The sequence below is a fragment of the Pristiophorus japonicus genome, chromosome 3 (genome assembly GCF_044704955.1).
Source record: "Pristiophorus japonicus isolate sPriJap1 chromosome 3, sPriJap1.hap1, whole genome shotgun sequence".
Lineage (NCBI taxonomy): Eukaryota > Metazoa > Chordata > Chondrichthyes > Pristiophoridae > Pristiophorus > Pristiophorus japonicus.
In genome coordinates, this window is record NC_091979.1 from 18,973,754 (window position 1) to 18,987,667 (window position 13,914).

At 46.7% G+C, this 13,914-nt stretch overlaps 1 protein-coding gene across 1 annotated transcript in view; it reads left to right on the plus strand.

Moving 5' to 3' along the window:
• The window catches only part of LOC139259677 (protein Wnt-6-like), a 166,359-nt gene that overhangs the window by 117,748 nt on the left and 34,697 nt on the right, over positions 1 to 13,914 (plus strand). The window contains exon 3 of the mRNA XM_070875239.1: positions 325 to 626. Within this exon, the coding sequence (XP_070731340.1) occupies positions 325 to 626 (302 nt within the window). The remainder of the gene's footprint in view (positions 1 to 324; positions 627 to 13,914) is intronic.

The following is a 13,914-nucleotide window of genomic DNA, read 5'->3' on the forward strand; positions in this document are numbered from 1 at the left end:
GACCATGAGCTTGGTGGCGGATTTGAGGGCCTGGTCTTCAAACACTCTTTTCGTCAGGCGGCCGAAGGCTGCACTGGCGCACTGGAGGCGATGTTGAATCTCATCATCAATGTCTGCTCTTGTTGATAAGAGGTATGGGAAATGGTCCACGTTGTCCAGGGCCGCGCCGTGGATCTTGATGACTGGCGGGGGCAGTGCTGTATGGCGAGGAAGTGTGTGATCAAGTAACAACCCAATGTTTAATGAATGTCAGTGGGAAATAAGTTGTTGATTTTGATAATTGCTCTCTGTTTGTTTCTTCAAACCCCACCCCCCCACACGCAGATATCCGTGAGACGGCCTTTGTGTACGCCATCACCTCGGCGGGCGTGACGCACGCCGTGACCCAGGCCTGCAGCATGGGCGAGCTGCTGCAGTGCGGCTGCGACCGGTCGCGGAGCCGCTCCCCTCCCCCGCCCGCCGCGGGGGCGGGGCCCGAGGGCGCGGCCTGGGAGTGGGGGGGCTGCGGCGACGACGTGGACTTCGGCTACGAGAAGTCCAAGCAGTTCATGGACGCCCGGAGGAAGAAGGGCAAGAGCGACATCCGCACGCTGGTTGACTTGCACAACAACGAGGCGGGACGGCTGGTGAGTCTCCGTTAGGGCCTGCGCTATCGCCAGGCCGCTCCTCTGCGGGGGGGGGGAGGGGTGGGGGGGGGCGAAGTCCGACTCTGCCTTGCGCAGGGCCGGAGATGCATTGTCTGGTCTTATAGAGCCCCACCTAGTCATCATCATCATCGTCAGTCCGTCGGAATCGAGGAAGGCTTGCTTTCACTCTTAAAATGAGTCCTTAGGTGGCTGAACAGTCCAATACGAGAGCCGCAGTCCCTGTCACAGGTGGGACAGACAGTGGTTGAGGGAAAGGGTGGGTGGGACTGGTTTGCCTCGCGCTCCTTCCGCTGCCTGCGTTGGTTTGCTGCACGCTCTCGGCGACGAGACTCGAGGTGCTCAGCGCCCTCCCGGATGCACTTCCTCCACTTGGGGCGGTCTTTGGCCAGGGACTCCCAGGTGTCAGTGGGGATGTTGCACTTTATCAGGGAGGCTTTGAGGGTGTCCTTGTAACGTTTCCTCTGCCCACCTTTGGCTCGTTTGCCGTGAAGCAGTTCTGAGTAGAGCGCTTGCTTTGGGAGTCTTGCTTTGGGATGATAATGCATCATCATCATCGGCGGTCCCTCGAACGAGGATGACTTGTTTCCACACGAGTTCACCCGATGTTCCAGCCCTGAACTCCAATTGAGGGGGTGGAAGATGCCTGTGCGTGGATTTTTTTAACGTGGGGTGGCCGTTGCACACCACACGGGCTTGACAGAGCTAGGTCTTGGTCCAGTGGCAAGGATTAACCAAGACGACTGGAGACCTGCTCTGCTGCACGGACCTAATGTGCACATATATCACAGTGTGGGCTGGGCCCATGCTGCCCCTGGGCCCTCGCCTCTTCTGAGCCCCGTACCCTCATTCACCGCACCTCCACCACAATCTCTCGCCGCTCCTCTGCCACAAAAACACTCGCCTAGTGGACTACCGATGTAATGCAACTGCTCCACGTAGTAATAAAAGGTCATGTGACAAGTCATAGAATCATAGAAATTTACGGCACAGAAGGAGGCCATTTGACCCATCGTGTCCGCACTGGCCGACCAAGAGCTATCCAGCCTCATCCCACTATCCAGCTCTCGGTCCGTAGCCCTGTAGGTTACGGCACTTCAAGTGCACATCCAAGTAGTTTTTAACTGTGACGAGGGTTTCTGCCTCTGCCACCCTTTCAGGCAGTGAGTTCCAGACCCCCATCCAGACCCCCACCACCCTCTGGGTGAAGATAATCTCAAATCCCCTCTCAACGTCCCACCAATAATTTTTAATCTATAACCCCTGGTTATTGACACCTCTGCTAAGGAGAATAGGTCATTCCTATCTATCCTATTTAGGCTCCTCATAATTTTATACACCTCAATAAGCCTCCCCTCAGCCTCCTCGGTTCCAAAGAAAGTCTATCCAATCTTTCCTCAGATCTAAAATTCTCCAGTCCAGGCAAAATCTTCAAAAGTCCCCTCTGTGTCTCTCGTGCAATCACATCTTTCCTGTAATGTGGTGATCAGAACTGTATGAAGCACTCTAGCTGTGGTCTAACTAGTGGTTTATACAGTTCAATGTGACATGGTCTTGTTAAAGGGCCATCTTGTGTGTGTGTGTGTGTGTGTGTGTGTGTGTGTGTGTGCTTGTTAGTGATATACAGGTACAATGCCTCAAATCCAGCAACCTCGGGACCAAGAACGTGCTGGTTTTTTAGGGATTTTTTCGGATTTCGGAGAAGAAAATCATACGTCCCAAATCCGGGTTGGGTCGGGCCGGGTCAAGGGTCGAGGGTCATTCGGCAAGGCCATGGCCAATCGCACGCCGGACTAATGAATCTCAAATGCGATTTTCTCAAGAAATGTCCGCTGGATTTGGGATGTTGAACCTGTATAAAGATATCACAGTATTTTTCTCCCTAAATTGGCCTGGGTTTTTATCTGGGTTTTGCCTCTCCCAGGAGATCACATGGCTCCGGTTGGGGTGGAGTGTCGAATGTTTCAGTGTGAGGGGTGTCGCAGTTGTGTGGGACGGACTGGTTGGGCTGGGTGCTCTTCACCTTTCTGCCATTGTTCATAGGTTTATATGTAACCTTCAGGGCTACTGACCGAGGGCCGTGTGGCTCTTTGTTGGCCGGCGTGGACACGATGGGCCGAAATGGCCTCCTTCTGCGCTGTAAATTTCTACGTTTCTAGTGACTCGGTGCCAATGCACAATGCCACAGAGTCGTGAGCTATGGGTGTAACGCGTAGTCCCTGGTCTCAGCCTTGTTGCGGCTACCGCTATACCAAGCCCTGGTTAGAACGCACCTGGAGCACCGTGAGCAGTTCTGGGAACCACACCTTAGGAAGGACATATTGGCCTTGGAGGGAGCGCAGCGTAGGTTTACCAGAATGATACACGGACTCCAAGGGTTAAGCTACGGGGAGAGATTAGAAAGAAAGAATGAGGCATGTTAAAAGACATGCTGTGTCTTTTTCTCATTTTCGTTGAACAAAAAAGACTGTGGAAGCTGGAGTTTTCTGGTCTGAGATCGATAGACTTTTGTTCTGTAAGGGATATGGCCCAAAGTTGGGTACATTGGGTACAGGTATAGAGCAGCCATGATCTCATTGGTTGTCGGTGCAGGCTAGAGGGGCTGAATGGCCCTTGTTCCCATGTAAGTATGTTGCTATTCTTTGCTTTTTTTATGTCAGTTGTGGCTCAGTGGGTAGCACTCTTTTCTCTGAGTCAGAAGGTTGTAGGTTCAAGTCCCAGCTTCAGGAACGTGAGCATAAAAATCTAGGCTGACACTCCAGTGCAGTACTGAAATAGAAAGACTTGGATTTATATAGCGCCTTTCACGACCACAGGATGTCTCAAAGCGCTTTACAGCCAATGAAGTACTTTTTGAAGTATAGTCACTGTTGCAATGTAGGAAATGCGGCAGCCAATTTGCGCACAGCAAGCTCCCACAAACAGCAACGTGATAATGACTGGATAATCTGTTTTTTTTTGTTATGTTGATTGAGGGATAAATATTGGCCACCAAGATGCCACGGATAACTCCCCTGCTCTTCTTCGAAATAGCGCCATGGAATCTTTTACGTTCACCTGAGAGAGCAGACGGGGCCTCGGTTTAACGTCTCATCCGAAAGATGGATTACACAAACTAGGGTTTTTATTCAGAAGGTTAAAGGGTGATTTGGTCAAAGTTTTGAAGATACTGACGGGAACTGATAGGGTAGATAGAGAGGAACCATTTACTGCTGGTTGCAGGACAAGGGGACACAGCCTAAAAGTTAGAACCAGATCTTTGAGGAGTGGAATCAGGAAACACTTGTACACACAGAGGCTGGTAGAAGTTTGAAACTCTCTTCCGCAACGACAGTTGATGCTGTGTCAATTGTTAATTTAGAATCTGAGATTGTTAGATTTTTGTGAACCAAAGGTATTAAGGAATATGGGCCAAAGGCGGGTATATGGACTTGGCTTGCAGATCAGCCATGACCTCATTGAATGGAGGAACAAGCTCTGGGGGGGGGCGGGGGCAGGGGGCAGAATGGCCTCCTCCTGTTCCTATGTTGAGGCTCCTGCTGGCTGCTTGACCACGTGTATTAAAGGGCAGTAGAAGGAGCTAAGATACAGATCGACCATCATCTAATTAAATGACAGAACAGGCTCGCGGGGCTGAATGGCCTCCTCCTGTTTCTTGAAAGACAAAAGCAAACTGTTCCCTAAATAGCTCGCCCTCACTGTCAGTGTTTCACAGCAGCACTGGGACTTGCATTTATATCGCGCCTTTCACGACCACCGGACACATCAAAGTGCTTTACAGTCAATGAGGTACTTTTGGAGTGTAGTCATTGTTGTAATGTGGGAAACGCAGCAGCCAATTTGCACACAAGCAAGCTCCCACGCACAGCAACGTGAAAATGACCAGATAAACTGTTTTTTGTTGTGTTGATTGAGGGATAAATATTGTCCAGAACACCGGGGAGAACTCCCCTGCTCTTCTTCGCAATAATGCCATGGGATTTGTTTAATGTCCACTTGAGAGGGCACCTCCAACAGCAATGTATTGGAGTGTCAGCCTGGATTTATGTGCTCAAATTCCTGGAGTGGGACTTGAGCCCACAACCTTCTGATTCAGAGTAGGTCAACAATAAAACTTACACTTATAAAGCACATTTAGCGCAGTAAAACGACCCAACTATGGCACCTAACAAGAGCGATATCAATAAAAACATTTGACATTTTTGACTCTGCGGCAGGGAAGGAAATTTCAGGACAGATGCGTAAAAGCTTGATCAAAGAGGTAGGTTTAAAGGAACATTTTAAAGGAGGAGAGAGAGGTAGAGAGGCTGAGAGGTTTAGGGAGCTCACGCAACCACTCATTCACCCGCTGATGGTACAAGGTGTAGACAAGTCTTCGCGCCAATCATCGCATCCTTAGCAGCAACCAGGCGGAGATCAGTTAAGTCAGCACAAGCCAGGGAAACGCACAGGGATATATTTCTGGCGTAATGTGTTAACAGAATAGTAATTTTCTTCTTTACAAAGAGGCTGTGTTGTTCTCTGTTGCATGTCTGGAGGTTATGTCAGCTGTGGCTCAGTGGGCAGCACCCTCGCTTCTGGGTCAGAAGGTTGTGGGTTCAAGTCCCACTCCAGAGACTTGAGCACAAACATCTAGGCTGACACTCCAACTGAGGGAGCGCTGCACTGTCAGAGGTGCCGTCTTTCGGATGACCTGTCTGCCCTCCCAGGTGGACATGAAAGACCCCATGGCACTTCTTCGAAAAAGAGCAGGGGAGTTCTCCCTGGCGTCCTGAGCAATATTTACCCCTCAATCAACATCACTAAAAGCAGATTATCAAATTGCTGTTTGCGGGAGCTTGCTGTGCGCAAATTGGCTGCTGCGTTTCCCGACATTACAACAGTGACTACACTCCAAAAAGTACTTCATTGGCTGTAAAGCGCTTTGGGTGATCTGGTGGTTGCGAATGGTGCCACTGGACCAAGACCTAGCTCTGTCGAGCCCGTGTGGTGACTGGTGTGCAACGGTCACCACACGTTAAAAAAATCCACGCACAGGCATCTTCCACCCTTCAACATATAGTTCATGACCTGGGATGTCAGGTCATTCATCGAAACACCTGTGAACTCATCCTTTTTTGACTGCCTAAGAAGAAGATAAATATAAGTCTTTCTTTCTTTTCTCCCTCATGTACTCGTCTCGCTTCCCCTTAAATGCATCAATACTATTCACCTCAACTACTGCCTGTGGTAGTGAGTTCCACATTCTCACTACTCTCTGGGTAAAGACATTGTTCCTCAATTCCCAATTGCATTTGTTAGTGACTATCTTATATTTATGGCCCACTAGTTCTGCTCTTGCCTACAAGTAGAAATATCTTCTCTATGTCTACCCTATGTGTTAAAAAGACAAGCCTGAAGGCTCTGTGCCTCAATGCGAGGAGTATTCGGAATAAGGTGAACAAATTAACTGCGCAGATAGCAGTTAATGGATATGATATAATTGGCATCACGGAGAAATGGCTCCAGGGGGAACCAAGGCTGGGAACTCAACATCTAGGGGTATTCAACATTTAAGAAGGATAGACAGAAAGGAAAAGGAGGCGGGATGGCGTTGCTGGTTAAAAAGGAAATTAATGCAATAGTAAGGAGGGACATTGGCTTGGATGATGTGGAATCGGTATGGGTGGAGCTACGGAATACCAAAGGGCAGAAAACGCTGGTGGGAATTGTGTACAGACCACCAAACAGTAGTGGTGAGGTTGGGGACAGCATCAAACAAGAAATAAGGGATGTGTACAATAAAGGTACAGCAGTTATCATGGGCGACTTTAATCTACATATTGATTGGGCTAACCAGACTGGAAGCAATGTGGTCGAGGAGGATTTCCTGGAGTGTATTTGGGATAGTTTTCCCGACCAATATGTCGAGGAACCAACTAGAGAGCTGGCAATCCTAGACTGGGTGATGTGTAATGAGAAGGGACTAATTAGCAATCTTGTTGTGCGAGGCCCCTTGGGGAAGAGTGACCATAATATGGTAGAATTCTTTATTAAGATGGAGAGTGACACAGTTAATTCAGAAACTAGGGTCCTGAACTTAAGGAAAGCTAACTTCGATGATATGAGGCGTGAATTGGCTAGAATAGACTGGCAAATGATACTTAAAGGGCTGACGGTGGATAGGCAATGGCAAACATTTATAGATCACATGGATGAACTTCAACAATTGTTCATTCCTGTCTGGAGTAAAAATAAAACAAGGAACAAGCCTAGTGGCTAACTAGGGAAATTAAGCATAGTGTTAGATCCAAGTAAGAGGCATATAAATTGACCAGAAAAAGCAGCAAGCCTGAGGACTGGGAGAAATTTAGAATACAGCAGAGGAGGACAAAAGGTTTAATTAGGAGGGGGAAAATAGAGTAAGAGAGGAAGCTTACCGGGAACATAAAAACTGACTGCTAAAGCTTCTTTAGATATGTGAAGAGAAAAAGATTAGTGAAGACAAACATAGGTCCCTTGTAGTCGGACTCAGGTGAATTTATAATGGGGAACAAAGAAATGGCAGACCAAATGGACAAATACTTTGGTTCTGTGTTCATGAAGGAAGACACAAATAACCTTCTGGAAATACTGGGGGACCGAGGGTCTAGTGAGAAGGAGGAACTGAAGGAAAACCTTATTAGGCGGGAAATTGTGTTGGGGAAATTGATGGGATTGAAGGCCGATAAATCCCCGGGGCCTGATTGTCTGCATCCTAGAGTACTTAAAGAAGTGGCCCTAGAAATAGTGGATGAATTAGTGATCATTTTCCAACAGTCTATTGATTCTGGATCAGTTCCTATGGACTGGAGGGTAGCTAATGTAACACCACTGTTTAAAAAGGGAGGGAGAGAGAAAGCGGGTAATTATAGGCCGGTTAGCCTGACATCAATGGGGAAAATATTGGAATCAATTATTAAGGATGAAATAGCAACGCATTTGGAAAGCAGTGACAGGATCAGTCCAAGTCAGCATGGATTTATGAAAGGAAAATCATGCTTGATAACTTTTCTGGAATTTTTTGAGGATGTAACTAGCAGAGTGGACAAGGGAGAACCAGTGGATGTGGTGTATTTGGACTTTCAAAAGGCTTTTGACAAGGTCCCACACAAGAGATTGGTGTGCAAAATCAAAGCACATGGTATTGAGGGTAATGTACTGGCGTGGATAGAGAATTGATTGGCAGACAGGAAGCAGAGAGTCAGGATAAACGGGAGGCAGTGACTAGTGGAGTGCCGCAGGGCTCAGTGCTGGGACCCCAGCTCTTTACAATATACATTAATGATTTGGATGAAGGAATTGAGTGTAATATCTCCAAGTTTGCAGATGACACTAAACTGGGTGGCGGTGTGAGCTGTGAGGAGGACGCTAAGAGGCTGCAGGGTGATTTGGGCAGGTTAGGTGAGTGGGCAAATGCATGGCAGATGCAGTATAATGTGGATAAATGTGAGGTTATCCACTTTTGTGGCAAAAACACAAAGGCAGAATATTATCTGAATGGCGGAAAATTAGGAAAAGGGGAGGTGCAACGAGATTTGGGTGTCATGGTTCATCAATCATTGAAAGTTGGCATGCAGGTACAGCAGGCGGTGAAGAAGGCAAATGGCATGTTGGCCTTCATAGCTAAGGGATTCGAGTATAGGAGCAGGGAGATCTTACTGCAGTTGTACAGGGCCTTGGTGAGGCCTCACCTGGAATATTGTGTTCAGTTTTGGTCTCCTAATCTGATGAAGGACGTTCTTCCTATTGAGGGCGTGCAGCGAAGGTTCACCAGACTAATTCCAGGGATGGCTGGACTGTCATATGAGGAGAGACTGGATTAACTGGGTCTTTATTCACTGAAGTTTAGAAGGATGAGCGGGGATCTCATAGAAACGTATAAGATTTTGACGGGACGGGACAGTTTAGATGCAGGAAGAATGTTCCTGATGTTGGGGAGGTCCAGAACCAGGGGACATAGTCTAAGGATAAGGGGTAAGCCATTTAGGACAGAGATGAGGAGAAACTTCTTTACTCAGAGTTGTTAACCTGGGGAATTCCCTACCAGAGAGTTGTTGATGCCAGTTCATTGGATATGTTCAAGAGGGAGTTATATATGGCCCTTGCGGCTAAAGGGATCAAGGGATATGGAGAGAAAGCAGGAAAGGGGTACTGAGGGAATGATCAGCCATGATCTTATTGAATGGCGGTCCAGGCTCGAAGGGCCGAATGGCTTACTCCTGCATCTTTTTTCTATGTTTCTATGTTTCTATGTTTCTAAAAGATTATGGGGAGTGGGCAGGGAAGTGGAACTGAGCCCAAGGTCAGATCAGCCATGATCTTATTGAAGAGCAGGCTCGAGGGGCCGAATGGTCTTTTCCTGCTCCTATTTCTTATGTTCTTATGAAGCGTCAGTCAATTGGTTCTAGGTCATCCACGATGAGGTATGCAGTCGTGAGCCTGGTGGATGAACTGGTAATGTGTAGTATGATTATTAAACCTTTGTTAATAAACCAACTAGTTCTTAATAGCAATGTGTTGCTATGAATTCTTAAGCAATCAAACCATGAAGAAAATACATTACAGCTACGGTCTATAATTGCAATGCATAAGGAAGGTACGAGAGGAGGTAAGACTGCTTGTTCGGCTGACCCCATTGCTCTGACAGACCCTGCACTATTGTAGGCTCTACTCATTATACAATTCCCTCAAGGGAAGGCGACGTTGCCGCAGCGAAACCTTTCAAGGAGAATAAAACTACAGGTATATGAACTTACTCCCTGGGCCCTGAAGGTAATCCAACAAGAATCCCAAGATATTAATCTAACATTAACAACCGACATTATTCAGCGCTGGCCGGCCACATTCCACAGATGACATTACCACGGCCCCATCATGTTCCATATAGCGTTGGATCAGTGCTGTCAACTCTTATAGCCATCAATCCTGTCCTTAATCAGTTACCCGTCATTCCTTCGGCTTCACATTTACGTGGAAAGGATATATATTCTCGTTCTAAGTTTGTTAATTTTACAGTTGCATTCTCTGGTCCCCTGATCGCAGTTTAGGTTCAACAACATTGCCTGCAGCTACAGTCTCTGTGCCCCTCAGTAATGATATCAGCCTTGGCTCAGTGGGCAGCACTGTCGCCTCTGAGTTAGAAGGCCCATGTTTCACAGTCCTACTCCAGAGACTAGAAAGACTTGCATTTATATAGCACCTTTCACGACCATCGGATGTCTCAAAGCGCTTTTACAGCCAATGAAATACTTTTGAAGTGTGGTCACTGTTGTAATGTGGGAAACCCGGCAGTCAATTTGCGCACAGCAAGCTCCCACAAACAGCAATGTGATAATGACCAGATAATCTGTTTTTTTGTTATGTTGATTGAGGGATGAATATTGGCCCCAGGACAACAGGGATAACTCCCCTGCTCTTCTTCGAAATTGGATCTTTTATGTCCACCTGAGAGAGTAGACCTCGGTTTAAAGTCTCATCCGAAAGACGGCACCTCCGACAGAGCAGCGCTCCCTCAGCACTGCACTGTCAGTCTAGATTTTTTGTGCACAAGTGCCGGGAGTGGGACTTGAACCCACAACCTTCTGACTCAGAGGCGAGAGTGCTGCCCACTGAGCCACTGTTTGCACAGCACACACAGTCCAGGCTGCCACTCCAGTGCTCTGCTGTCAGAGGTGTCGTCTTTCGGATGAGACGTTAAACCAAGGCCCTGTATGCCCTCTCAGGTCGACATAAAAGATCCCATGGCACTATTTCGAAGAAGAGCAGTTCTTCCCCGGCCAACATTGTTAAAAAACAGAATATCTGGTCCTTATCTCATTGTAATTTGTGGGACCTTACTGTGTACAGATTAGCTGCTGCGCTTCTTGCATTACAACAGTTACGACACTTTAAGAAATGTACGTAATTTACTGTAAAGCGCTTTGGGATATCCTGAGTCCTAAAGTGTGAAAGGTGCTATATAAATGCAAGTCTTCCTTTTCCGATTTATTTCTACCTATCTAACAACTTATCTGTCTAATTATCTCTCTATCCGTCCATCCATCTATCCATCTATCTGTCTATTGATCAATCCATCTATCTATCTATCTATCTATCTATCTATCTATCTATCTATCTATCTATCTATCTATCTATCTATCTATCTATCTATCTATCTATCTATCTATCTATCTATCTCTGTATTTATGTATCAACCACAGACATCTAGAGATAGATAGATTGATGATAGATACATAGTTAGGTAGATAGACAGATAGATAGATAGATAGAGGGAATGGAATACCAGCAGGAAGAGCAGTACAAGGAAGGTAGTGCAGGGGTCCCCTGCGGTCATCCCCCTGCAAAACAGATACACCGCTTTGGGTACTGTTGAGGGGGAGGACTCATCAGGGGAGGGCAGCAGCAGCCAAGTTCATGGCACCATGGCTGGCTCTGCTGCACAGAAGGGTGGGAAAAAGAGTGAGAGAGCAATAGTGATAGAGGACTCTATTGTAAGGGGAATAGATAGGAGTTTCTGCGGCCGCAACCGAGACTCCAGGATGGTATGTTGCCTCCCTGGAGCAAGGGTCAAGGATGTCTCGGAGCGGCTGCAGAGCATTCTGGAGAGGGAAGGTGAATAGCCAGTTGTCGTGGTACATGTAGGTACCAACGATATAGGTAAGAAGTGGGAAGAGGTCCGACAAGCTGAATTTAGGGAGCTAGGAGTTAAATTAAAAAGTAGGACCTCAAAGGTAGTAATCTCTGGATTGCTACCAGTGCCACGTGCGAATCAGAGTAGAGGGAGCAGGATAGTTAGAATAAATACGTGACTTGAGCAGTGGTGCAAGAGGGAGGGATTCAAATTCCTGGGACATTGGAACTAGTTCTGGGGGAAGTGGGACCTGTACAAAAGGGACGGTCTGCACTTGGGCAGGAATGGAACTGATGTCCTAGGAGTAGCATTTGCGAATGCAGTTCAGGAGTGTTTAAACTAATATGGCAGGGGGATGGGAACCTATGCAGCGAGATAGGGCGAAGTAATATGGAGTCAGAAACAGATGGTAGAAAGGTAAAAAGCAATAGTGGAAGGCCGAGTTAACAAAGGCAAGAAACAAAAAGGGCCACTCTACATCATAATTCTAAAAGGACAAAGGGTGTTAAAAAAACAAGCCTGAAGGTTTTGTGTCTTAATGCAAGGAGTATCCGTAATAAGGTGGATGAATTAACTCTGCAATTAGAAGTTAACGGATATGATGTGATTGGGATTACGGAGACGTGGCTCCAGGATGATCATGGCTGGGAACTCAACATCCATGGGTATTCAACATTCAGGAAGGATAGAATAAAAGGAAAAGGAGGTGGGGTAGCATTGCTGGTTAAAGAGGAGATTAATGCAGTAGTTATGAAGGACATTAGCTTGGATGATGTGGAATCTATATGGGTAGAGCTGCAGAACACCAAAGGGCAAAAAACGTTAGTGGGAGTTGTGTACAGACCTCCAAACAGTAGTAGTGATGTTGGGGAGGGCATCAAACAGGAAATTAGGGGTGCATATAGATTGGGCTAACCAAACTGGAAGCAATACGGTGGAGGAGGATTTCCTGGAGTGCATAAGTGATGGTTTCCCAGACCAATATGTCGAGGAACCAACTAGGGGGGGAGGCCATCTTAGACTGGGTGTTGTGTAATGAGAGAGGATTAATTAGCAATCTCGTTGTGCGAGGCCCCTTGGGGAAGAGTGACCATAATATGGTGGAATTCTACATTAGGATGGAGAATGAAACAGTTAATTCAGAGACCATGGTCCAGAACTTAAAGAAGGGTAACTTTGAAGGTATGAGGTGTGAATTGGCTAGGATAGATTGGCGAATGATACTTAAGGGGTTGACAGTGGATGGGCAATAGCAGACATTTAGAGACCGCATGGATGAACGACAACAATTGTACATCCCTGTCTGGCGTAAAAATAAAAAAGGGAAGGTGGCTCAACCGTGGCTATCAAGGGAAATCAGGGATCGTATTAAAGCCAAGGAAGTGGCATACAAATTGGCCAGAAATAGCAGTGAACCTGGGGATTGGGAGAAATTTAGAACTCAGCAAAGGAAGACAAAGGGTTTGATTAGGGCAAGGAAAATAGAGTACGAGAGGAAGCTTGCAAGGAACATTAAGAAGGACTGCAAAAGCTTCTTTCGATATGTAAAGAGAAAAAGATTAGTAAAGACAAACATAGGTCCCCTGCAGTCAGAATCAGGGGAAGTCATAAGGGGAACAAAGAAATGGCAGACCAATTGAAGAAGTACTTTGGTTTGGTATTCACTAAATAGGACATAAACAACCTTCCGGATATAAAAGGGGTCAGAGGGTCTAGTAAGAAGGAGGAACTGAGGGAAATCCTTATTAGTCGGGAAATTGTGTTGGGGAAATTGATGGGATTGAAGACCGATAAATCCCCAGGGCCTGATGGACTGCATCCCAGAGTACTTAAGGAGGTGGCCTTGGAAATAGCGGATGCATTGACAGTCATTTTCCAACATTCCATAGACTCTGGATCAGTTCCTATGGAGTGGAGGGTAGCCAATGTAACCCCACTTTTTAAAAAAAGAGGGAGAGAGAAAACAGGGAATTATAGACGGGTCAGCCTGACATCAGTAGTGGTTAAAATGATGGAATCAATTATTAAGGCTGTCATAGCAGCGCATTTGGAAAGAGGTGACATGATAGGTCCAAGTCAGCATGGATTTGTGAAAGGGAAATCATGCTTGATAAATCTTCTGGAATTTTTTGAGGATGTTTCCAGTAGAATGGACAAGGGAGAACCAGTTGATGTGGTATATTTGGATTTTCAGAAGGCTTTCGACAAGGTCCCACACAAGAGATTAATGTGCAAAGTTAAAGCACATGGGATTGGGGGTAGTGTGCTGACATGGATTGAGAACTGGTTGTCAGACAGGAAGCAAAGAGTAGGAGTAAATGGGTACTTTCAGAATGGCAGGCAGTGACTAGTGGGGTACCGCAAGGTTCTGTGCTGGGGCCCCAGCTGTTTACATTGTACATTAATGATTTGGACGAGGGGCTTAAATGTAGTATCTCCAAATTTGCGCATGACACTAAGTTGGGTGGCAGTGTGAGCTGCGAGGAGGATGCTATGAGGCTGCAGAGTGACTTGGATAGGTTAGGTGAGTGGGCAAATGCATGGCAGATGAAGTATAATGTGGATCAATGTGAGGTTATCCACTTTGGTGGTAAAAACAGAGAGACAGACTATTATCTG